Source organism: Neophocaena asiaeorientalis, unplaced genomic scaffold (genome assembly GCF_003031525.2).
Source record: "Neophocaena asiaeorientalis asiaeorientalis breed wild unplaced genomic scaffold, Neophocaena_asiaeorientalis_V1.1 scaffold1090, whole genome shotgun sequence".
NCBI classification, from domain to species: domain Eukaryota; kingdom Metazoa; phylum Chordata; class Mammalia; order Artiodactyla; family Phocoenidae; genus Neophocaena; species Neophocaena asiaeorientalis.
In genome coordinates, this window is record NW_020175322.1 from 619,359 (window position 1) to 644,563 (window position 25,205).

General features: G+C 45.9%; 2 protein-coding genes and 1 pseudogene across 3 annotated transcripts in view; 1 reads left to right on the plus strand and 2 right to left on the minus strand.

Moving 5' to 3' along the window:
- Positions 1-641: 641 nt before the first annotated feature.
- On the plus strand, positions 642-5,121 carry DOK1 (docking protein 1). Its single transcript, XM_024765682.1, has 6 exons — positions 642-733; positions 1,086-1,385; positions 1,554-1,647; positions 1,817-2,001; positions 2,199-2,940; positions 4,280-5,121. The coding sequence occupies exons 1-6, from the start codon at positions 674-676 to the stop codon at positions 4,474-4,476; spliced, it is 1,578 nt and encodes a 525-aa protein (XP_024621450.1). The 5' UTR covers positions 642-673; the 3' UTR covers positions 4,477-5,121.
- M1AP (meiosis 1 associated protein) overlaps positions 4,511-25,205 on the minus strand; it is a 76,327-nt gene continuing 55,632 nt past the window's right edge. Inside the window, exons 5-10 of one of the 2 annotated variants that reach the window (XM_024765684.1) lie at positions 23,987-24,149; positions 22,892-23,033; positions 7,328-7,534; positions 6,079-6,219; positions 5,595-5,606; positions 4,511-4,708 (exon numbers count right to left, since the gene is read on the minus strand). In XM_024765684.1, the coding sequence (XP_024621452.1) occupies positions 4,529-4,708; positions 5,595-5,606; positions 6,079-6,219; positions 7,328-7,534; positions 22,892-23,033; positions 23,987-24,149 (845 nt within the window). In that variant the 3' untranslated portion in view covers positions 4,511-4,528. The remainder of the gene's footprint in view (positions 4,709-5,594; positions 5,607-6,078; positions 6,220-7,327; positions 7,535-22,891; positions 23,034-23,986; positions 24,150-25,205) is intronic. The other variant, XM_024765683.1, reaches the window with a different exon arrangement.
- Positions 8,134-10,842, minus strand: LOC112413645 (polyadenylate-binding protein 2-like; annotated as a pseudogene).

The window sequence follows — 25,205 nt, forward strand, 5'->3', positions numbered from 1 at the left end:
CCTCCCGCCCCCCTCCCCGCCTCCCAGCCTGCTTTATAAAACTTTCTTTTCTCGCGGGTTGGGTGCAGGGTAGCTAGCTGCGGCCAGAGGGCTGGACACAGAAGAGGCCACGGGGCCGCAGACCGTCCTGCGTCCCGTGCAGCGACTCGGCTCCGAGTTCCGGAAAGTCTTCAGTCCCTAGCCCTTCCCCCACGTCCCCTGCTCCGCGGATCTTAAAACAGCCCAACTCCGGCCGAGCAGGGGTCGGGTCGGGTCGGGTCTGGGGAATTGAAGCCGCGAGGGCACGTATGGTCCCTCCAATGCCCCAGGGTGCCCGTCGGCATTTTCGAGATGATGTCACGGCCTTCACTCTGACGTCACGTTGAGCATCTGACGTAGTACGCAGCCCCCAAGCCTAGGTGCCGGAGTCCTCTGACCGAAACCACGAGGTTTCCTTCGGTGGAGACACTTGTGCGCGACCCACAAGTTGGGCCGGACGTGGTGCACCAGCCAGCTTATCTGGATACCCCCTCCCCTTCCTTCTGGCTTGTCTCCTTCCTCCCCTTTCGCGGTCCGGGGAGGTTGCGGGGGTGGGGGGAACGCCTCCTGCGCGAGCCCCGCCCCGCCCTCCTCCCTGCCTCGCCCCGCCTCCGGCCCACAGGGCCAGGAAGGGCGGAAGGAACCGCCCGGGGCCATGGACGGGGCCGTGATGGAAGGGCCGCTGTTTTTGCAGAGCCAGCGTTTCGGTACCAAGGTAGTGTGGGTAGGGGTTGCCGAACCCCATCAGAGCTAGGGGTGGGCAGCTGAGCCTAGATGGAGGGAGGCGACCGGCAGTGGGTTGGAGCGCGGCGCCCGGAGCCGGAGAGCCTTATGAATTTCCGGCTAAATTGCTTTGCACACACTCGGAAGATGCGTCTGCCGGCCTCCGGCTTCGCCTCTCTGGCCCTGGGGGAGACGGAGCGGCATCCTCCTTGGGAAACTTCGCCTGCCGTCGGGAAGCCTCAGACCTGAAATTGGCCCGCGCAGGTCCCTCCCTCCCTGTCGGGGCCCGGGCCGCCGGTGTTTGCCTGCTCTCCCTCCCTAGTGTCTCTCCGATCTTTCCCCAGAGGTGGAGGAAGACCTGGGCGGTGCTTTACCCGGCCAGCCCCCACGGTGTCGCGCGGCTCGAGTTCTTTGACCACAAGGGGTCGAGCTCTGGAGGGGGCCGAGGGAGCACGCGCCGCCTGGACTGCAAGGTGATCCGTCTGGCTGAGTGTGTGAGCGTGGCCCCTGTGGCCGTGGAGAGCCCCCCTGAGCCCGGCGCCACAGCTTTCCGCCTGGACACCGCACAGCGTTCCCACCTGCTGGCGGCCGACGCGCCGTCCAGCGCCGCCTGGGTGCAAACGCTGTGCCGAAACGCCTTTCCGGTGAGGGGGCCGGGGCTGCCGGTGAGGGGCTGGGGCGAGCTGCACTGGGCCCAAGAGTCCATGCGGGGTGGGAGCAGTTACAGCGGCAGAGGAACTGGGCTGACTCAGACCCTGGGAACCGCGGCGAGGGAATTACAGTCTCCTTCATACTCTTTCTCTTTACCCCAGAAAGGCAGCTGGGCCCTGGCGCCTGCCGAGAACCCACCCAAGCTTTCTGCCCTGGAGATGCTGGAGAATTCACTGTATAGCCCTGCCTGGGAAGGTAGATGCCTGAAAAGCCCCAGCAGGGATGGCATGGAAAGAAAGGGTGTCCTGCAAGGGGAAGTAGAATGCTCCTGAGAGCTGGCTTTCACGTGCATGCTTGGACAACCTGCTCCCTCCCCCCACCCCGGTCCTGGCCAGGTGCCAGTCTAACTGTGTATTCCTTCCAGGATCCCAGTTCTGGGTAACCGTGCAAAGGACTGAAGCCGCTGAGCGTTGTGGCCTGCATGGCTCCTATATGCTGAGAGTGGAGGCTGAGAGGCTGACTCTCCTGGGCGTGGGGGCCCAGACTCAGATACCGGAGCCACTCCTTTCCTGGCCTTACACTCTGTTGCGTCGCTATGGCCGAGACAAGGTGCGGTGCAGGACTGGCTCCCTGGGTTGGGCAGCTGTGGGAGGGGTGGGGCAGGACCAGGCTTTCTTGCCTAGCCCATGACCCCACCTCCCTTCCCAGGTGGTCTCTTCTTTGTAGGTCCCCTAACTAGTTCCAGCCCCGTGACTCACCTCCTCTGATGGCTCCTGATTATGTGTTTCCCTCCACACCCTCTTCAGGTCATGTTCTCTTTTGAGGCTGGCCGCCGCTGCCCCTCTGGCCCTGGAACCTTCACCTTCCAGACGGCACAGGGAAATGACATCTTTCAGGCAGTTGAGACTGCTATCCACCGACAGAAGACCCAGGGAAAGGCCAGCCAGGGGCAGGATGTTCTCAGAGCTGATTCCCATGAAGGAGAAGTGGCAGAAGGGAAGTTGGCTCCCCCCCGGGGCCCCCAGGAGCTCACAGGCAGCCCTCCAGCCCTGTATGCTGAACCCTTAGACTCCCTGCGCATTCTTCCAAGCCCTTCCCAAGATTCCCTATACTCAGACCCCCTGGACAGCACCCCTGCTCAGGCAGGGGAGGGGTTACAGTTAAAGAAACCTCTCTATTGGGACTTGTGTGAGCATGTGCAGCAGCAGCTGATAAAGGCCAAGTTGACAGACCCCAGAGAAGACCCCATCTATGATGAACCTGAGGGCCTGGCCCCAGCTGCTCTCCGGGGCCTTTATGATCTGCCTCAGGAGCCCAAGGATGCCTGGTGGTGCCAGGCTCGGGTGAAGGAGGAGGGCTATGAGCTCCCCTACAACCCTGCTACTGATGACTACGCCGTGCCACCCCCGCGGAGCACAAAGCCCTTCCCAGCTCCCAAGCCCCAGGGCCTGGCCTTCTCTGAATCCGGTGCTGCAGCTGGCAGTGGCAGCAAAGGCCACAGCTCAGACACTGCCCTGTACAGCCAGGTCCAGAAGAGTGGGGCCTCAGGTAGCTGGAACTGTGGGCTCTCTGGAGCAGGGACTGACAGGACTGGGGCCAAGTCAGAGGGCTCCACATGAGAAGAAGGGCAAGGCTGGGGTTGCTGATAGGAGGACCATGGGGAGGTGGCACTGGGGATCAAAGAAACCTGTTAGAACCAGCAGGAACCAGAGGGGTCTGTGTGTAGAGACCAGGGTACAAGGGGAGTCAAGGGAAGGATGATGTGTCCCAAGAAGTCATGGAAGTGGGACAGTTGGCAGGGGCTCAGGGATTGGATCTGGGGGAGGCCAGCACCTCTAAGTCATCCCCACCAAAGGAAGGGATAGCTGGAGCAGTACTATAGAAAGGGGTGTTCGGTCAGAGTAGGTACAGTTTGAGGGGCCTGTATGGAGGCTATAGTGAGACACTGGGCTGTGTCTTGATCCTTACCCCGGCATTGTTCTTTGCCAGAGAGAGATATTTTTTTTTAAGTTTTATCCTCATTAAAGTCAGTTTGGGTTTAAGAGGTCTATGTGTGTGAATAGTCACAGAGGGGACAGAGTGGCAGGCTGTGCTGGGTAGATGTGGAGGGAATCAGGAGAACCAGGAAGGTGTTGGGGGCCACTGAAGGAGGAAAGGGCCTCGGGCAGGGGGGTCAAGCAGTGTGGTCGTTCAGAGCCTGGGTGGTCCAGTCAGGCCCACCTGGGCTTGACCTTATCTCTGTGACCCTGTGTGTAACATCTGTAACCCTCAGTTTCCCCCACTGCCCCTGTGCAAAATGGGAAAGCTTAATTACACATACAACCTCACAGGGTTTTTATGAAAGGAGTTAAATTTCTCAAGTACTTAATACGATTTCAAGTGCAGAGTAAACATTGTGTAAATGGTAGTTATTATTCTGTGGATGGAGAAAGCTGATGGGCAGGTATGAGGAGAGGGGAATAGGAAGGGAATAGGTCTTTTTCACACCACCCTCTCCCCTGTTCTCAGCTCTAGGATGCCTTTCCTCCCCCTTGTCTCACACACACACACACACACACACACAAAAGCACACTCACGCACGTGCGCACACTTTGCATGTAGGTACCAAGCATCAACCACTTATCTGTTTGGAGGCTGAAGGGAGTTGCACTGTGGTGGGTGTAGTGGGAGGGGCATGGGCTTTGGAATGCGGTTTCGATTTCAATCCTACTTGTTTTTCATGAGCTCTCTGAAAACCTCATCCTTGTCTCCTGAGGTTCAGTTTCCTGATGGTGACCTGACTTCATCCACCTACTTACACAGAGCTACAAGGAGAAAATCAGGCCTGGGAATGCTCCTAACAATGGTGGAGACTTACTGGTTATTTAATCTTCATTTGTGTTAACAGTATCAAATGATCCAAAAGAAAAACGAGTCCCTGCTTGGCGAAGGAAAAGGGTCGGTGCGTCTCTTCCCAGCCTGAAGAGTGGGGCAGTGGCAGCACTGAGGACTGAGGAGGGGAAGGCTCTGTTTCCCAGCCACCTGGAGCTCACAGAGGCTCAGGTGGATAGGAGGCAAGTCTGTCCACAGAAAGCCATTGTGTGAGACTTGGCATGGATGTGCTTGCACAGGGCAGCTGGGCTGTGGTGCTGGTGACTCAGGGCCCTGAGGGATACTCCTCGTCTGCCTCCTCCTCCTCCTCCTCCATGGAAGGCTGGAAGAAGACATCTGAGGAAGCTTTGCTGGCTGCTGGCATCTTGGGGGCTCTGCCAGGGGCTGGAATCATAGGCAAAGGGGCCACTGTGGCTCGAACTCGATTTGTTTGCAGTGGCCCAGCCTGCAAAGAAAGCAAGAAGAGCTTTCTGTGAAGACCAGACCGTTCTCGATCTTCTGTCCCATTCCCTGCTGGGCCTTCTGTCCTAACTCCTTCATGTGTCCTGTGAGTGACAGCCTCGAGGCCCAGGGCAGTGGAGTCCACTAGGCTCCAGCCTCCACAGTGCCTGTCTCCTGGCTAAGTGTCCTCCTCTGTTTGCTTGTCCACCAGCTAACTTATGGTCGGTTCTGTTCCCACCTCTAGACTGACTGTAGTTTGGAAACATCTTTCTCTTGTAACTTCAGGTAAGACAAAGCGGGGGTTTTCCTATAGCCTCTGTTATTGAGAAACAAGGAAAAGATTAATAAGGGCACGAAAGGAAGCCCAAATACTATAGAACATGGATTTCATAAAAATAAACACCCCCTGGGACTTTCCTGGTGGTCCAGTGGTAAAGAATCTGCCTTACAATGCAGGGGATATGGGTTTGATCCCTGGTCAGGGAACTAAGATCCCACATACCGCAGGGCAACTAAGCCCCGCGTGCCACAATTACTGGGCTCGTACGCCTCAACCAGAGAGCCTGTGTGCTGCGAACTACAGAGCCCACGTTCTCCGGCGCCCATGCGCCACAACTAGAGAGAGAAAACCCACATGCCACAACTAGAGAGAAGCCCGCCCGCCACAATGAAAGATCCCACGTGCCTCAGTGAAGATCCCGCATGCCACAACTAAGACCCAACACAGCCAAAAATAAATAAATAATAAAATAAATCTTAAAAAAAAAAAAAGATAAATCCCCCCTTCAATTACTCTTCTCTCTCAACCCCTGTCACTAGAGCCCTGTCTCTAAGCTACTAACCTTGATCAGCCTCCCTTTACTCATCTGTAAAATAAGCATAACACTTACCTTGCGGGGATGCTGTGAGGATTAAATGAGAAAAATATATGTGAGAACACATGTCACAGAACCTGGCAAATGACTGCTGCTCAGTAAATGCTAATTTCCCTTCCCTTAGGCATTTCTTTCCCCACCTTCCCTTAAGCCTTTTCTTTCAACAGAGGCTTGTGGTTGTAGTTCCAGTGCCGCCAGTTTGCTTAGTGGGACAACGGTCTGTTAAATGACTAATGATTTATCACAAACACTGCAATTAAGATACCTAAACATATGTAAATGCCCAAGCGGAAAAAAAAAAAAAAAAAGCCCCCTTACCGGGTAGGGGTTGTAATTTTCTTTGTTTAGGGCAAAAGGCTGCTCTTTTTCTTCCTCCCCTGTATGCCCTCTTTCTGCCAGAGGGGATCCAGGGAGGATACTCCCTTGGATGGGGAGGAGTTGGGCACAGGGGAAGAGGACTCTCTGGGATTCTGAGCATAAAGGGGAGGGAGGGAAGTACCTTTCTCAGAGCCCGGCTCTCCCACCTTGGGTGGAGCGGGCCCTGAGGCTTGGCAAAGGTGCTGTTCAGGTGTGAGTACAGGTGGCTCCAAACCTGCAAGGGGTTGTAGGTGGGTTCTAGCTCCAGGTCATCCAGCATGCTCTGAGGAAGAGAGAGGAGGAGCCTCACCTGGGGGTCTTGAGGTCACAGAACCCAAGATGTCAGGCAGAGACCTGAGTGTGAGAAGCTGGAGGAGGTCTGATGACCCAAGGGCTTCACTGAAGGATGTGAAATAGATGCGTGTCCTGCTGGGTGTTCTGCCCCAGGTCTGAGTGCTTGTGAGGTAAGTGTCAGGCAAGGGTACAAGAAGCAGCAACAACTGAGTGGTTAGGGACACTGAACACTCTGGCCCTGAGAACAATGTCACAGGATTCTGAGAGGGGTCAGAGCGCTATGAAGGTTACAAGGGATCCAGTGTGCGAAGCTGTGAGGGAGGCTGTGTCCCGGCTGGGGTGCTCACAGTCTGCAAAGCAAGTACACTGAGTTCTCGGCGGCCTTTGAGGTGAGTATAACCAGAGGACATGCCAGCAGAGCATTCCTGAGCAGCCAGGTTTTCCGGCCACAACTTCCTGTGCCAGGAACCACTGGCCCTGAAGTGAGACACTGAGTGAGCCATGGCCACTTGTGCCCACCTCTCTGCATCCCCGTGGCTGCCAAGCCAAGAGTACAATCCCAGGCTCTGTCCTCTCTGCACATAAGTCAGCAACCTAGCAGCAACGATGTGGTTCCAGTTCTCTGTACCCAGAGGACCCCCTCCCCCGCCTCAGCCTGGGGAGGCCGACAGAGGAAATCCAGACTCCAGATCCAAGTAGAGAGGAGGGGGAGGAGAAAATGGCCTTCAGAGCTGTTCCCTCCTTTGCATCAGAGTCTTATTTTAAAGCTCTTCCTATTCTCGGTGCCTACATTGGCTGCCTTTCCCTCTTTTTCTCAGGAATAGATGCACACAAACACAGGTACACACACACGTATACACACATTGCAGAGAAAGACCCATGAGAATACACTGTCACGCAGATGCTTGCTTACTTCCTTCTGTCTGGCCTCAGTTCCTTGCTTTCTTCTCTGCTCCTCTTACCACACCCTTGGAACCACTTCTGCCTCTGCTCCCCTGTCCTTTCCTTCAGGGGCTCACTCCTTTCCCTCATCCCTTTCTTGAACTCTCTTCTCTTTTCTCCGCTCTATCTATTCCATGAGATCTGGGCTCACTTGCCTCCACAGTCTTGCGGCTGTCATCAGGCATGTCCTCAGGTAGCAGGGGGAAAGGGCTGGGCAGCATCAGTTCCCGAGTGGCCACTGCCTTCACCAGCAGAGTGGGAGAGCGAGATGGCAGGATCACATAGAAGGTGCTGGCGGGCTCTCTCAGGCTGTGTCCTTGGCTCAGGGGCTCCCCTTTGGCCAATAGCACCCATTCTCTTTTCTGAAACAAAGACATACATAAACGCTGGTTTATCTTCAGTCTTTGGCGTGTTTGGAGGACTAGTCCCAATTGCCTCCCCAAGTTCCTCTGGGGGTGTCAGGGAGGGCTGAGCCATTTCACCCTGGCCCTGGGGAGAGAGGGACTTTCTGCCTGAATCACCAGTGCCCCAAGGTACTACTGTTTTTCCTTGATTAGGGACATACACAAAGGGTTATCAATGCAGAGACAAGTTCAGAGACGAAGTAGGTGTTCACCTTAGAGGGGGCTAATATATTACTCAATGATAAATGTGGAGTTTCAAGAACTGAAATCCTTAAAAACAGAGCCTTAAAACAGAGACTTCTGTGGGACACTGTGAAAATTCAGGTCTCATTTTGAGAGTGATAAATTTTGCTTGTGTTGCACAACTGGGGTTAGAGTGGGCTGATTGGGGAATGTCCCTGGAATGTCCAGAGAGGGCTTAAAAAGAAGGTGGTCAAAGTCACCTGGGAAGAGAGAGGAGGAGGAGAGATCAGGGAGAGGAAAGCTTTGGTACAAGGAGGTAGGTGGGGACAGGGCCTTTGATATCAACTCAGCCCATCACAGGACAAAAAGAAGGGTCAAAATTCTGGGGGTGGCAACTCTTTGAGTGAAGGGTACTGCAGAACAGAGGGGTGACACTTTGTTGTCTGCCATGGAGATTAAATAAGTTAGCATATGGGTAAGAAGAAGAGACAAGCAGACATATTAGCAGATTTTCTGCATGTACCCTTTTAAACCAGGAATGGAAATGAGACAATTTTCTGTGGTAGTTTTTCAAGGAAAACCACAACTCCAGGAACCATGGAGTCAGGACTGTTACAATCATCTTTAAATCTTTGAATTGTGTTCTCTTCCTTGAGGTGATCATCATAACAGGTACATAACAGTCTCCTTGCTACATAAGGTGAAAGAAAGCACACTAGCTCTACCCACTCTAACATATATGAAAAGTTGGAAGAAATAATACAAGAGGAAAGGCAAAAAGGAGAAAAAAGATCTTAAGGGGATAGAGGAATTATCAGTGTCTTGTGGAAGACAAGTGGAAAGTGACACAGTGAAGCAGAAAAAACCTGCTGTGGCATTAGAATTATACCCCAGAGCAAATGTGCTGGGGTGGAGGTGGGGCTGGAATTCTAGAAACTTCTTTTTTCCTGTTTTTCTTTTTTAAAAAAATTCTTTTGTCCCCCTTCTTTCCTCTTCCCCACCCCCACTCTTAATACACACTTTTTTTAAGTAAGGGAAATACCATGATGTCTCTCTAGCCCAGCCCCTGTAGACGTGACTCCAGGGCCTGCTGTTAAAACCACTGTAGAATTGAGAGGGGGAACTGTTGTAGTCGGGGGTCTGGGCTCGGAATCGGACTTGTGGGAAACCCTGGTCTGCTGCGCTGATGCCTGGTCTGTTGGTTCGCTTTGGGATCACCTTGATTTGTCTTCCTCTAAATAGGGAGTCATCTAAGGCCAGGGAAGCCCTCACTGACTGACTGTCTGAGAACTCTATATATGCAAACTCTTTGGGATGACCACTAAATTTGTCACAGAGTATGGTAACGTGGTTGACTGAACCACAGCCATGAAAGTGTGCTTCCAGCTCTTCCGCTGTTGCACCATAGTCCACACTGTCAACATAGGTGGAATGGGCATCGGCCTCCATCTTCTCCTCAATGGACGTGATCAGTGGGCCGGCATTGCTGGAGGTGGACTCATATTCATTTGCTTCTGTACTTCATTCTGCAGCCCCTTTAGCTTCTCAGCTGCCGACTCCTTCCATCTCCCGACTCAAGCTTTGATTGCTTCCAGTTCCTTCTCTAGAACAACACATCAATCCTGGGCCCCTCCTGGTGGTCGAGGCTGCATCACGTTATTCTCCGCAACCCTGCCCCGCCGGCCAGTCGGTCGCTGGCCTGCTCGCTCGCCCTCCTCTCACCCAGTTCTAGACACTTTAAAGCAGTGTCATCATTTTGTACAGCACAGAACTCTGAGGAGGTCTGGTAAGCCAGGCAGGTGCCTTCAGAAGTTCATGCTTAACATTTTGCTTATATCTGGAGATGTGCTGTCTTCCTGAAGAACAGATACAAAATGTATGGAAAGTCTACCTGATGCTTCCCAAGTCCATCAGATTGGAAATAAATGATATAGAAATCATGGTGTATGTGTGCATGGGGAGAATTTGCTCCTGCTCTGAGGACATGGCCTTTTTTTTTTTTTAACATCTTTATTGGAGTATAACTGCTTTACAATGGTGTGTTAGTTTCTGCTGTATAACAAAGTGAATCAGCTATACATATACATACATCCCCGTATCCCCTCCCTCTTGCTTCTCCCTGCCACCCTCCCTATCTCACCCCTCTAGGTGGACACAAAGCACCGAGCTGATCTCCCCGTGCTATGCGGCTGCTTCCCACTAGCTATCTATTTTACATTTGGTAGTGTATATATGTCCATGCCACTCTCTCACTTTGTCCCAGCTTACCCTTCCCCCTCCCAGTGTCCTCAAGTCCATTCTCTACATCTGCATCTTTATTCCTATCCTGCCCTTAGGTTCTTCAGAACCATTTTTTTTTCTTAGATTCCATATATATGTGTTAGCATACTGTATTTGTTTTTCTCTTTCTGACTTACTTCACTCTGTATGACAGTCTCTAGTCCATCCACCTCACTACTAATAACTCAATTTCATTTCTTTTTATGGTTGAGTAACATTCCATTGTATATATGTGCCACATCTTCTTTATCCATCCATCTGTCGATGGACACTTAGGTTGCTTCCATGTCCTGGCTATTGTAAATAGAGCTGCAATGAACATTGTGGTACATGACTCTTTTTGAATTATGGTTTTCTCAGGGTATATGGACATAGCCTTTTTAAGCCTGGAAGGGATGTTCTCTGGAAGGGATATTAGGAAATTGTAGGGCACTCCATTTAATTTGGCTCAAGTAACTTCCAATGTGGCTCAGGCTTTGAATTATTATCATTATTTTAATCTTCTTTTTTTCATGCTGTTTCATGAATTTGTTTGTAGATTAGTTTGTTTATTTATTAAGAATTTACTGAATGCCTATTATGTCCTAAGCACTAGGCACGGGTATATAGAAATTCATTAGACATGTTCGTTGCCCTCTTAGAGCCTGTAATACAGTAAGCAGAAGGTTTGTAAACTAATGTTTGTCCAAGATTTAGGATGACCGTTTCAGTTTGCCCATCTTTAGCACTGAAAGTCCTGTGTCCCAGAAAACACTTCAGTCCTGGGCAAACTGGGGCAGTTGGTTACCTTTCCAAGACTCCATGGAGAATAGAATATCTTGCCACTGTGGCAAGTCCCTGGGGGCTAAAACTATGGCAATATGACATTTCTTGCACCTCAGAGTTATGAAACAAATTCAAAACCACTACACCCTGGGATTACTAAGAAACTTTGAATGTGGCACACAAAAAAATTATGATCTTTAGAATTTGAGTCTATTGACTTTGAGACAATAGCTAAGATTCTGTTAGAGAACTGGTATGCAGAAATACGTGAGGTCTCTCAAAAGTAACTCCTGATGTGGGAACTATCAGAGGACTGGGAAGAGGTTGATTTGAAAGGATTTTACAGAATGCTTTAAAACTTCTGGGATAATTTACAGAGAGGTTGACGGAAGGCTCTGGAAGGAAGACAGGCAAATGTACTTATTAGAGTTTGATAAAGATATTAATTTATCTGCAGTTTCCAGGAGCATTCTGAGACAGTGAGAGATAGGGAAATTGAACTTTACGGCTTCTATTTTGACTCTGAATTTCTAACCTCTTCCTGGACAGTGATTACTTGAAGTCCAGGACCCAAGCTTGAACGAGGTCATGGGTTGACTTGTTTGTACAGGCATTGTACCTGTGATGGAAATGGTTAACTGACAAACCAGGTATCTGAGGCTGAGAAAAGGCAGTGGCATGGTGATGTCCCAGAAGACTAACCTTTGGGGTCCTCAAATTGAACAATGCTTAATGACTGTGGATGACTGCTGAGTACTTTAGAATATGTTTTTTCTAATTCTAAAAAAAGGAGCATGAGTTGGATGCTGAAATTACTGGAAGGCAAGTGAAAATGTGTCTATATTTATGTTGTGCTTAGGGACTTTTCTACGTAAGTTGCCAGGAAGTTTAGATTTTAGGAAGTGGGGATAGATTCTTATTAGAACAGGTGTGACAGGGACAGAATTGAATGCAATGTCATACTCCAAGCTCAGCCTGATTAAAGTCATCCTCCCCACTTCTAACTACTAAAGCTGTGAAGGAAGGTGTGGCAGCCACTGTTGGTTTCCTGGCCACTGCTCCTCTCTCCCTTGCCCTCTCCCTTCTCTTTACCCATTTTTCAGTCTTTCAGTGATTGGTGTGGGGTGATATGTGACCTATACTTAAATAATGAGACATCATCCGAAGTTGCTGGGTGGGGCTTCTGGAAAAGCTTTGTAATACGCTGGCAGGCTTTTTGCCTCTGCACCCTACCCCTTCTTTCTCCCTAGGACAAGACTTGGTCTTAAGGTGCAGCAGCCATCTTGTGGCCATGAGGCAGCAGGCATAAGGATGAAAAAAAGTACACCTGCTGTGGATGCTGCAGTGGGAAAATGGAGAGAGTCTGGGTCCTTGATGGTGCTGATCAACTGTGTCAGCCCCAGAATTGTCTGTCCCTGCACTTCTTGTTACATGAGAAAAATAAACTCTTAATTACTCAAAGTAGAGGTGGGTTGGTTTTCTGTTAGTTACAGACAAATGGATCCTTTACAGATTTCAAAGAAAAGGAAGAGGATGTGGTTACTCACTTCCGGGTATATGGGGAAACAGGAGTAGAAGGGACAATTTTAATGGCACTGTCAGAAGGTCAGATGGGAGTTTATTACATCAGGTAAAAGCTCTGATCTCACCAAACCAGCACTCCCTTGGTTTGCCCTCAATATGATGATGTGGGACCAAATCCATCCATGAAAGAAGCGTTGACCAACTCCTGAGTGGGAGTGTTCCTGAGGCAGCCGCTGAGAGTGGGGAAGGGCAAGAGCACTCATTTTGCATTGCTTGTGGGAAGAGAAACATTTCATTGTCATAATGCATCTAGGAAGAGAAATCACAGCTAGTTACAGAAAAACCATGCATACCTGGGGGTTTTTGGAATCTGGAAGGACATCAGGAAGAAGTTGTTAATTTGGAATTATTTGCTTATTCTCTTACTCCAGAAGGCAGGACCCAGGAGGGGAAGAAAAAGAAGCGACAATATCCACTACTCCGCTACTCTCAGACTGGCTTCCACAAAGGAGACCAGGGGAAGATGGTAAAAGAGATTTCAAACCCCCAAACAGCAGATTATACATTCTTCTCAAGTGAACATGGAACATTCTCCAGAATAGGCCATGTGATAGGCCATAAAACAAACTACAATACATTTTAAAAGATTAAAATCATCCAGGGCTTCCCTGGTGGTGCAGTGGTTGGGAATCCACCTGCCAATGCAGGGGACATGGGTTCGAGCCCTGGTCTGGGAAGATCCCACATGCCATGGAGCAACTAAGCCCCTGAGCCACAACTACTGAGCCCACGTGCCACAACTAACTGAGCTCGTGCACCTAGAGCCCGAGCTCCGCACCAAGAGAAGCCACCTCAATGAGAAGCCCAAGAACCACAACGAAGACCCAACATAGCCAAAACTAAATAAAAAAAAAAAAAAAAAAAAAAAAGATACTGGATTGTATCTGAAGAACTTAAAAAAAAAATCATATCATCCAAAGTATCTTCTCTGACCACGGTGGAATGCAATTAGAAATCAATAATGAAAAGAAATTTGGGGAATTCATAAGTATGTGAAAATTAAATAACATACTCCTAAGTAATCAGTGGATCAAAGAAGAAATCACCAGGGAAATTAGAAAATAATTTGATATGAGTTTAAGTAAAAACACAACATACCAAAACTTATGAAATACAGCTAAAGCAGTGCTTAGAGGGACATTTATAGCTGAAAACTCCTCTATTAAAATAAAAAGAAGAAAGATCTCAAATCAATAACTTAACCTTCCACCTTAAGAAATTAGAAAGAGAAGACCAAACCAAACCTAAAGCAAGTAGAAGGAAGGAAATTAAAAAATACGGGAGTAGAAAGAAATGAAATAGAGAATATAAAAACAATAGAGAAAATCATGGAACCAAAGTTGATTCTTTGAAAAGATCAAAACAAAACAAAACAAAAACAAACAAAACTTGCTAGCTAGATTGATCAATGGAAAAAAGAGAAAATATCTTAGTTACTAAAATAAAAAAAAAAGAGGTGGCATCACTACTTACCTTACAGAAATGAAAAGGATTATAAGAGAATATTGTAAACAATTATATGACAACAAATGAGATAACCTAGATGAAAAGGACAGATTCCTAGAAAGACAAAAACTGCTGAGATTGACTCAAAAGGAAATAGAAAATCTGAATAAATCTGTGTCAGGGGTCCCCAAGACCACTCCCAGGTTCAGTGTTTCACTAAGAAGACTCACAGGACTTAGCATATAGTCATACTCATAAATATGACTTATTACATCCAGAGAATACAAAGGAAAATCAGCATGGAGAAAATCTCATGGGATGAAGTCCAGAGGAAACAAGGTGCAAGCTTTTAAAAGTCCTCTACCTATGGAGTCACACAGAATGTACTTAATTCCTCTAGTGTTGAATTGTGACAACATGTGTAAAATGTTGCCTACCAGGAGAAGTTATTAGAGAGTCAGTGTCCAACATTTTTTTGGAGGCTGGTCACATAGGCACTCTGTACCTAGCACATACCAAAATTCTAGACTCCTAGAAGAAAAGCAGATGTCAGCATATACTTTTGCACAGTTTAGGCACAGTAAGCCACTCTTATTATTTAGGGGATGGTGGAAACACTCCCTAAATCCAAGTTCCCAGATGCCAGCCAAGGGTCAATCTTGCAAGCAGGACTTTCTAAGGAAAGGAATTTCAGGTCTGCTATATTAACTTTTTTGTACAACCTATAACAAGTAAAGACATAGGATTAGCAATCAGAAAATTTTCCACAAAAATGTCAAGGCCCAGATGGCTTCGCTGGTGAATTGTACCAAACCTTTAAAGAAATAACACTAATCCTTCAGAAATTCTTCCAAAAAAACAGAAGATAAAGGAACACTTTGCAACTCATCTATAAGGCTAGTATTACCCTGATACTAAAACTAGAAAAAGACATCACAAGAAAATTACAGACAAATATACCTTACGAATATAGATGCAAAAATCCTCAACAACATACCAGCCAACCAAATCCAGTAATATATAAAAAGGATTATACATAACAAGAGGGATTTATTCTAGGAATACAAGGTTAGCTTCATATCCAAAAATCAAACAATGTAATAATATATCATGTTAATAGACTAATGGACGGAAACTACATAATCATCTCAATAGATGCAGAAAAAGCATTTGATAAAATTCATGATAAAAACATTCAACAGGATGGAACTTCTTCACCCTAACAAAGGCCTCTACAAAAAACCTACAGCTAACACCATAAGTAGTGGTGAAAGACTGGGTGCCTTGCCCCTAAGATTAGGAGCAAGACAAAGATGTCTGCCCTTGTCACTTCTATTCAACAATACTGGAGGTGTATTGAAGACCAAAGGGCCATTTTCCACATTTTCTGGACTGTTAGCCCCCCTAGGATTATGAGGATGACCGTAGGGAAGGGGAGAGGCACTCATAAAGATATTGAGTGTGTCAGCATCCTAGCACTTGGGGACTAATATTTTTAAAATTTGATTTAGAAAAATATAATAATGTGACATTTCTCACATCAGAGAGCCAAGGTGCATATTCCTACCGTTTATCAGTTCTGTGAAGTTCAAAATAGATGTGGCAATAGGTACATGGGTGGGGAAGGGTCAAAAAGGATGAGCGGGGGCAGGCTACGGTGGGGGGCACGAAAAGCTTCAGAGCGAAAGTATTTAAGCAGAATCTGGAAAAAAATTAAAAATTTGTCAGGTTCATAGAGGCAAGGGGAAGGGCTCAGCATGAAAAAGGGTGTGGCTGTGTGAAGCAGTTTAGCATCTTTGGGGAACATTTAGTGATTTATTAGTGTGGCTGGAGTGGAGGATAGAAGGGGCATGGTAAAAGATGAAGCAAGAGAAACAGACAAGGCTGGGCCACAAGAATCCCACTGCCGTCCTGCTATCCTGCTATTCTAGCCCCTGTCTGTATCCCCTGGAGGCTGTATATGCTAACTTCATTCGGATCACTTTTTAAAAAATAGCTCCTGGGACTTCCCTGGTGGCACAGTGGTTAAGAATCCCCCTGCCAATGCAGGGGACATGGGTTCAACCCCTGGTCTAGGAAGATACCACATGCCGCAGAGCAACTAAGCCTGTGCTCCACAACTACTGAGCCTGTGCTCTAGAGCCTGTGAGCCACAACTACTGAGCCTGCATGCTGCAACTACTGAAGCCCACACGCCTAGAGCCTGTGCTCCCCAACAAGAGAAGCAACTGCAAAGAGAAGCGACTGCAATGAGAAGCCTACGCACCGCAACGAAGAGCAGCCCCCACTCGCCGCTACTGGAGAAAGCCCGCATGCAGCAACTAAGACCCAATGCAGCCATAAATAAATAAATTTATTTAAAAAAAATGGCTCCTGACCTGCCATCACCCCACTCTCAGCTTGGATTCTTGCTCTTGACTCTTCGCCTAATATAACCAAGGAATTTCCATTTCCCCACCCATTTACAGCCCAACCAGGTCATTGCCTATGTACTTAGACTCCTGCTGGGCATATCTTGGCTTGAATCCTGTCACTTCTGTGGCCAATTAGCGCAGACATAGCCCGTAAAACTCTGGAACGTGTCTCCAGAAACTCTGACATTTTAAGTATGAAACTGAAAGATCTAGGTGGTATTTTCATTTCTTTTCCTAGTTCAGACAGACATGACTTTGTAAGAGAAATGGGGATGTGAAAAGTGAGTCACTAGCTACATAACTGGGACTATGTAGTAGGATTTGGTAATTGAAATGATGTTTTCCTGGTGATGAATAAATACATCTAATAAATACTTGGAAAAATTATATATATAATTCCCTACCACATTCCACAAAGTAGTTATCCAAGTTTAGAAAAAGGCAACAACAAAAAATATAAAATAAACAATTAGGGGGATTAGGCAAAGGAAAAATAAGGGTAGGGTGATAATAGAGCCAAGATTAGATAAGATCATAAAAATGCAAACCACCCATTTTTGCCAGAAGCTATGCTTATACATACTTGTAAGAAAACCCAGGAACCTGAAAATGAGAACATGGTGGAACCAGCCAACTAACTGAGGGTAAACCAGAATAATGTATTATAGGCCGTCTAGCCAGATAAAGGATGCAAAAGGGAATAAATGAACATTTAATAACCATCAACCTCTACATTTGAGTGGGTTGGAATGGCCAGAGGCAGACTGGTTTTCCTGCCTAGAATAACTAGCAAAGCTGAAAAATATACAGAAACCATTTGTCTGAAGGCAGTGAGAAGGTGCTGAAACAATAAAAGTGAGAGATGGTTCCGTCTCTGGAGAAGGAAGAATTCAGAGAGGTGAGGGAGGTACTGCAATTGCTTTTATCCTGAGGGCATATGTTTCTTCTGAGTTGGAGGGAGTGGCGGTGGGAGCTGAGAATCTAGGATTTGTACCTCCTGGGGCACTTGTGAGGGAACAGAGAAACTACCAGAACTTTCTGGTGGAGACTTGGAAGGGGTAAGATAGGTGTTCAAGCCAACTTCTCACTCAGCACATTTGCCAAATACTGGGGCTGCATGGAGCAGAGGACAAAAACACCGAAGGAGAAAACCTCTAGAAGTAGAGCATTTTAGCAGACTTGGGAAAGAGTGATTAGAGTTGGGATCGTCCAAGGGGAGGGGATACACATTATAGACCAGGTTTTCAGTGGAAAATCCTAGAGGGCGAAGGGCAAACCAGGGGTAGATTGAGCCTTAGCAGGACTGCAGTCCAACCTCGACTCAGCATAGCTCCTGAGTGGAAGAGGATGATTTGCCAACACTCTATCTGCTTAGTGCAGGGCAGGATGAACCCTCTCAGAAGAGGCCAACACCAACTGGAGCCTCTACAATTTATTTAGACACAATGAGTATCTTTCACCGAAATATTACTGGGTTCATCAAAAGACAGGACCACAGTCTGAAAACCAAATGAAGACAGAGACGATAGAAACAAGGCCACAGGTGATCCAAGTGCTGAGGTTAGCAAAGTACCTTAAAATAACTATGATTAGTTTGTTCACGAAAATAGGTGAAAATACGGAGAATTTCTCCAGAGAATTAGAATCCATAAAAAATAAACAAAGGGAATTTGTAGAACTACTAACCAACCATTATGTACAAATCATATGCCAGATGTATGCTACGTGCTTTACACATGTAATATTACTTAATCATCTTAAAGACAACGTGAGGTATATCTGTTTTACATGTGAAAGGGACAAGGGTTACTAATGTTTGTCATGCACCTTCTCCCTTTTTTTCCTTCTCTCCCACTCCACTTTTACTCATGAAAGGAGAAGCTGTGTGGGTTCTATTCCTGGATATTTTAAATAGGTGGAGAGAGACAGGACCTAAGAGGGAGGGGATTATGTCAGAGAGGCTAAGTCAATCTATAGAATATATATATATATATACATATACATACATACATACATATATATATATATATATATATATATGGCTGAGAGAGGAAGAAGATAGAGGAACAGGGACTGGGGATACAGACAGAGTTTTAGTTTTTGGGTGTGCGTGTGTGTGAAAGGCTCTTGGAACATCTCCAGGTTAGATATGATCGAGGAGTAGAGGAAGAAAATTTGAAAAATGTCATTGTGGGTAATGAACTATTTCCTCTTTGGCATTCTTGGGAAGCACACATAAGTTAATTTTAAAATTACTTTTTGGCCTCTGGGCAGTGCTTCTTTACATGCCATTTATATAGAGACAAAACCACATGGGACCACTAGATTTGTTAGGGTTACAAATAGATAAATACACTGAGGCTTAGAGAGGTTAAGTATATGGCCTAACTTCACACAGTTGGGAAATAATGAAGCTGTCAGGAACCTAGGACTATCTGAGCCCAAAGCCCATGCTTTTCTCAGACAATATGAATTATACTTTACCACAACAGATTAGAAAACTGCCTGGCCTTGACTCCCAACAAAGAGAGATAACAAAGGGACAGTTTCTACTCTAAACCTAAATTTGACTAAGCCTGAGGAATTAGTTGGTAAAATGGGGAAGTGGTAGAAATTTCAGGAAAAGGCAACCACGTTTTCCTGGATTCTGGGTAGGCAAATTTATATCATAGACTTAACCAAAATCATAGGATCATATATTTAAAAACTAATTGAAATATGCTTGTCTCCAAAAAGAAATAGAACACACAAAGCTCTAGTGATAAATATAGGCATCCAGAAAGGCCTCATTGCAGAAGCACCATTTGAGCTGGGTCCTTCAGAATGAGGTAGGATTTGAACAGATGGAGATAGGAGAAGGGACAACATGAAAAAAAGTTCAAAGGTAGGGCAATTTAAAGTTTGTATATTAACTTGGTTGCACTGTATGATACAGGAAGGGGAATAATGGGAGACAAGGATGGAGTTTGAATACCTGCCTAAGGAATATACACTTTAAGTATGATTAATAGTAAGCCACAAAATAGCTTTAAGCTGAAGAGTGCTGTGTTTCAAGAATATTAATCTGGTTGCAGATTGGAAAATGGATTGGGAAGGGGAAACACTAAAAGCATTGAGACAAGTTAAGAGATTATTGCAATATTAAAGGAAAGAGGGAAAATGAGGGAAATATAAATTAAAGGAAAGAGCGGAAAAAATACATACAGTAGATGCTATGGGGTTAGAGCAGGCAAGACTTAAGTCACTGGGTGAACAACATGTGATAGGGTAATGCTTCAAGAAGATTAATCTGGTCTAATGAACAGGGCAAATTAGAAGAGGGAGAGATTGGAGGTAGGGAAGCTAATTAGGAGTTTCTGAAGAAGTCTTGGTGAGAACAAGCAGCAGGAATGGGAAGGAAAGGACAGTTACAACTCATGAGAAAAAATTTGATATGACTTAGTAATGAAGTGGGTGTAAAAGGAGAGAAGACTGAAAGTGACTGAGGTTACAAGCCTGGGTGAGTAGACAATGGTGGTGCTGCTATTAACAGAAAGACAGAAGTCAGAATGAGAAGTTAGCTGGAGGGGAAACAGGACAATGAGAAACAGAAGTCAAGAGTCAACTGATTACATCAGATTTTCAAAGAACATGTGAAAGAGGTGTAAGAAAGAATATAAAACCAAGGATGGACTTAAAGAAGTGCTGAAAACTTGTAAAAATAGGATCTGGAAGGTTAAAACGCTAAATAAGTCTTGTCACATAGTAGGGACTCCAAAAATATTTGTTGTTGAATGAATGAACTGAAGCTTGTGAAGTATTCTTCCCTCCACAACACACCACCTTTCAGGCTTTTTGCTGCTTGGAGATGTCAAGTGAGAAGCAAGAAGGAAGAGCCATTCAAACACGATTTTGCTTCTTCCTTTTCTAGGAAAGGAGAGTGGTCTTTGATCTGGTTGAGGTGAAACACAAGAAGCACAAGATGGGTAAGGAGCTACTACAAGTACCTAGTACTAGTTTAAGTGAATTCAAGTCCAGTGGTGTACAGAAGCTTGGGGTGCTAAGTGAAGGGAGAAGAAATAGCCTCAGTGTTGTGATCTGTGTTTATCTGGCTACACCTGGAGTAGGAATTTAGCCAAGGAGTTAAAAGTATGAGATATATAGTCAACAGAACTACATTCAACTACATTCTGACTTGGCCACTTCAGTGGCTGTGTGACCTTTGGTAAGTCACTTGATCTCTTTAGACTTCAGTCTTCTCCATCTGTAAAAATGGGGACAACAATCTATCTCACAGAATTATTGTGAGAATTAAATGAGGTAAAGTATGCAAAGCACTTGGTTAAGTGACTAGCTCTTAGTAAGTGCTACTGAAAATGGGTATCTTATTAGACATGGGTCAACCACATACTTGTGAGTTTCCATGAGAGGAGTGATAAAGAAGAGGTCTCTTTGGCCCCTACAGCTGTACCTGGCCTGTAGTGCTCAATACATTTTTGTTGAATAAATAAATAAATACAGATTCTCAAACCCCAAGTTCAGAGACAGAGAGACTCTGATCTCATATAATATAAGCCAGGATGGAAGAGAATACTCTTTCCCATCCTTACTATAAACTATTATGGCTACATAATATATAGCCATAATAGTTTATAGTACATACTGTAAACTATTATCGTTCATTGTTTGGCTGAATTATTGTTCCTCTAACTTTTCCCCTATTTCAATTTAACCATTCCTCTATTTAGGACATTTAAATTGTTTCCAGTTTCTTACCATTGTAAATAACACTGAGATAAACACGCTGGTGCCTATATCTTTGCTCCCTTTTCTCATTGTTCTCTTGGGCTATATTCCCAGTAGTGGAATTGAAGTGTTGAAGGGTACCACTTTCCAGAAAACTTACACTCCCTCTAGCAGTGTATTAAAATGCAACTGTTTAAAATATCATGTACTATAAGAATGCACTGGGCTTCCCTGGTGGCGCAGTGGTTGAGAGTCCGCCTGCCGATGCAGGGGACGCGGGTTCGTGCCTCAGTCCGGGAAGGTCCCACATGCCACGGAGCGGCTGGGCCCATGGGCCATGGCCGCTGTGCCTGCGGGTCCGGAGCCTGTGCTCCGCAACGGGATGAGAGGCCCGCGTACCGCAAAAAAAAGAAAAAAAAAATGTACTGAAGCCCCATGAGAGCAATTTCTCCCGAGTAGATCTCCAAGATCCTGAGGAATTGGGTAGAGTATAGTAAATGGAGCTCTTGGGCTTTAACAGTTAGGAGGTATCTGTTGTCTCTGCTCTGCAAAGACAGGAGATGGGTGTTCTTCAGATAGGAAACAGGAACTCAGTGGGTGGACCTAAAAGGGAGTGTGGGCTTTGAAACAGGAAAAAAGAAGTCTGCTTCTGATAGTGAAAGGGACACATTACTGTGCTGTCTTGATCTCTCATATCCTACTGGGTCAAACTGCTATTCTATATCCACTTAGCAGTTATACACATCCTTGAATTGTATTTGCAATTGTTTTATTTTGCTTTCTAGGTGTTGTATTACTGTTTCATGTATATGCTCTTTTAGTTTTTTCATTTCAGGAAATGGTAAATGAGAAACTGGGCAGTTATTGGATACTTTGCTATTCCTCACTCCCTACATCCAATCCTTCACATGCTCTCTTTCTCTAAAATACTTCTTTAATTGGTTTACTTTTCTCATCTTGACTTCCAACATCCAAGTCCAAGCCACAATCATCTCTTGCCTAGACTACTGCAGTGCCCTCCTACCTCATTTTCTTGTTTTCATTTTTCTTCTGAAAGTTCATTTCCAAATATTGGCACAATTAATTGTTTAAAAACTTAAATAGATGATGTCATTTCTAATGATTTCTTTTTGTACGTAAAGTCCCACGTCGTTTTTGGACTACAAATCTTTGTATGATTTGACCCCTGCTCACGTTTGGCTCCTCACCTTTTGGCTCTCTTGGTCCTTGCTCTTTTTGTTTCAGTCACAATGCTCATTCCACTCTTGATTTGAGGATCAGCTCTTTCCTGCCTTTGGGTCTTTGCACATGCCTTTCCCTGCACCTGGAATGCTCTTCCTGCCACCCTTCACCTAGCTAATTCCCATTCACGTGGCAGATCTCAGTTTAATTGTCGCTTTCACAGAGAGGCTCTCTTACAGCAACCTATTATTTTCCCTCATTAACTTCTCACAATTAAGAATATACATATTTAATTCTGTCTCTTTCATTAGAAAGTTTCTTGAGACCACAGATAATGTCTATCATAATAGACTGAATATCTAGGGCTTAGCACAATGTCTGGCACAGACTAAGTGCTCTTCATTGAAATAAACCATAATGTCCAGCACAGTGACAGGAAGAAAATAGGGTTTAAAATATAGTTACTTAAGGAAAATTCCCTGTTGCCATTTAAATGTACAAAATCAGAGATTTTCGAGTTTAGTGTCATATAACTGAGTTCAGGAATTATTCTCTATAGTGTGAAACCAACAAAGGCAAGTCATATTTAATCCACATTTCAGAGTATGTCCAGTTTTCCCCTGTGCTCTGGGAGACTGGGACGGGTTTGGGATCAGGGTAGGGTTAATTAGCTGCTTCTCTGTGTTGGGTACTTTAACACTCTTCCTCTTCTTCACTGGGTGACGTGGGTACTCACCAGTAGGCTGTGACACAAAGCATGGAAATGCTGCTGATTTGTTTCCAGCTCATCCCATTCCAGCTGCCAACAGCTTGTGGGTCTGAGGATGAAGGGGAGTCCATATGTCAATGATTCACAGACCCCACTGGATTTTAGAGCCCTGGGAAGAGACAATGGCAGCGAAAGTCTCCTCAGAGATATCCAGAGCCTTGACGCAGATCCACTTAAATTTAGCTTAAGTATAAGACCCTATTGTGAAATCCTTTAGGTTAGGGCCTGTGAATTATTCACCTTAGCATGGCTAGCACCTATCAGGCTATGTCGCACACAGCAGAGTCTCAAAGCCTGTTAATCAATGAATGGAACAGCCATCATGAGGCCTCAAGACTCTGATGGGTATTTCCTCTCCTGAGCTCATTCTGTCCCATTCATTCCTGCTGCAGCGACCACATTACACAATAGTATGCTAAAAATCTGCATCCCAGGCCTAGTTCTTCTGTGGCAAGGTGCTGACAGAAGACACATTTAAGAAGAGGGTACGTTTAAGAAGGTTCCCCAGCAGTATCCATGGTCACAAATCCACGGACAAGCTTACTCAGATAACTGTACATGGCTACTGTGACAGGAACTAGGAAGCAGTAAAAATGGTCTTTGCCATCATTGCTAATTCCACCCTGGAACTGATTCTTCTGGAAACAGGAATTCTAGTACTTAAAGAAATGGGAAGGTGGGGTAGATCCTATGTGTCACTTGCTCCTGGAAGGTCAGATCTCTGTCACGATGGTATTCAATAAACATTTACTGAATGGATAAACATCATCCTGCTGACCTTTTTTTTTTTTCCTCTGCATTCTCAGAGACTGTATGGATTTCCAGTCCGCATCCAGACTTCAGAATACCCTCCTGAGGCACATCTTCCACAACCTCCTCATTCATCTCCACACACTAGGTAGCCTGACCTTACTCTTTTATGCTCATACCTGTAGTTGCTGCTTTGGAACTGACTTCCTGCTGCCTGACACTTGGGGATGCCCTTTACCTCTGCTCTTCCTAGCTGTGGAACCAATAAGAACAAATATTTGCATGGATGGGAGAGGTTCTCTTGGGCCATACTTGATCACCCGGAGCTTGTAACGACAGGCTGATGACTGGGAAACCATCTGGTAGAGGGTGCTGAAGTCTCCTTTGGGGTCATCCATTCTCAAGGAGCCATCAGCTGTTCCAGGGAGCAGGGATGGGCTGAGAAGTCGTTCTTGGAGATCACATTTCAGGCACACTACAATAAAAACGGCATTGGGGGAGGGATTGTTTGTCACAGGTTACTTCAGGTTATACGGTGAAGAGAGAACATCTGCCATCCAATTCCACCTCCACCCAGCAAGTAGGGTTGGGAGGAGGCCAGGGAGTGACAGAGGAAAGTACAGCTGGTTTGGGAAGGGAGAGCAAGTCTGGAACAGTATTGCTCTACACAACAGGTAACTTATTTTCTGGTTGTGGCATGATCTTTTTCTTATTTTACATCTGGGCCGGCTGAGCAGTTGTCTCATAGTGAGAGATCTGGCTTGTGATCGAGTCTGAGAGGAACGTGTGTCCTCTGCGGAGGAGGCGGCTAACACTGAAATATGCAGGGCCTTTTGGCAATCACAGAAGGAAATTTTGCCCCTCCTGCTTCCCTGTGGCTAAGCTTTGGCAAGACTGCAGGTCAGATGAAGGAAGAACAGGAAAGCAGAAGTCAGGCAGTCAGCTGACAGCTACTGCTTCTCTGTGAGCTCTTCTAGGGACATTCGAGGGAGGGAGAGGAATAACTTCCTGAAATAGTTTATTTTTTAATTCCCCAAGTGAATAGAATCTTCTGGGCCTTGGAACATGATTGTAGCACCAGACAATCTGCTTCTGTATTAAGCTTTTGCTCCAGCAGTTACATTCACATGCCACAGTGTACAATGTTCTGTTGCAGTAGATTTGAATCCTTGATATTATGAAGGTTTTAAATAAAATGTATATTGGGTTTAAATACTGTTAACAAACTATGAATGTATGAGTGCTGCATACTTGTGAGAAGGCTAGTAGTTGATGCCAGTGATTTATGAAATGACTGTAGTAACTGCAACATGAAGTAAAAATGAAAGTAGAAATAATGTAGAAAAAATAGGATGCCAGAATAGATGTCAGATCTAGCTGGCCCTCCTGGGCCTAGCAATCAGCCCTAGACATCAGTTCTGGGTGAGACAGCTCTTGGCCAGGTGTGTCCTAGAGCCCAGGAAGTGCAGGAGGGACTTTACCTAGGACTTCAGCTTCCCCTTGTTTCCTCTGTGCCTGACTGCTCCATTAT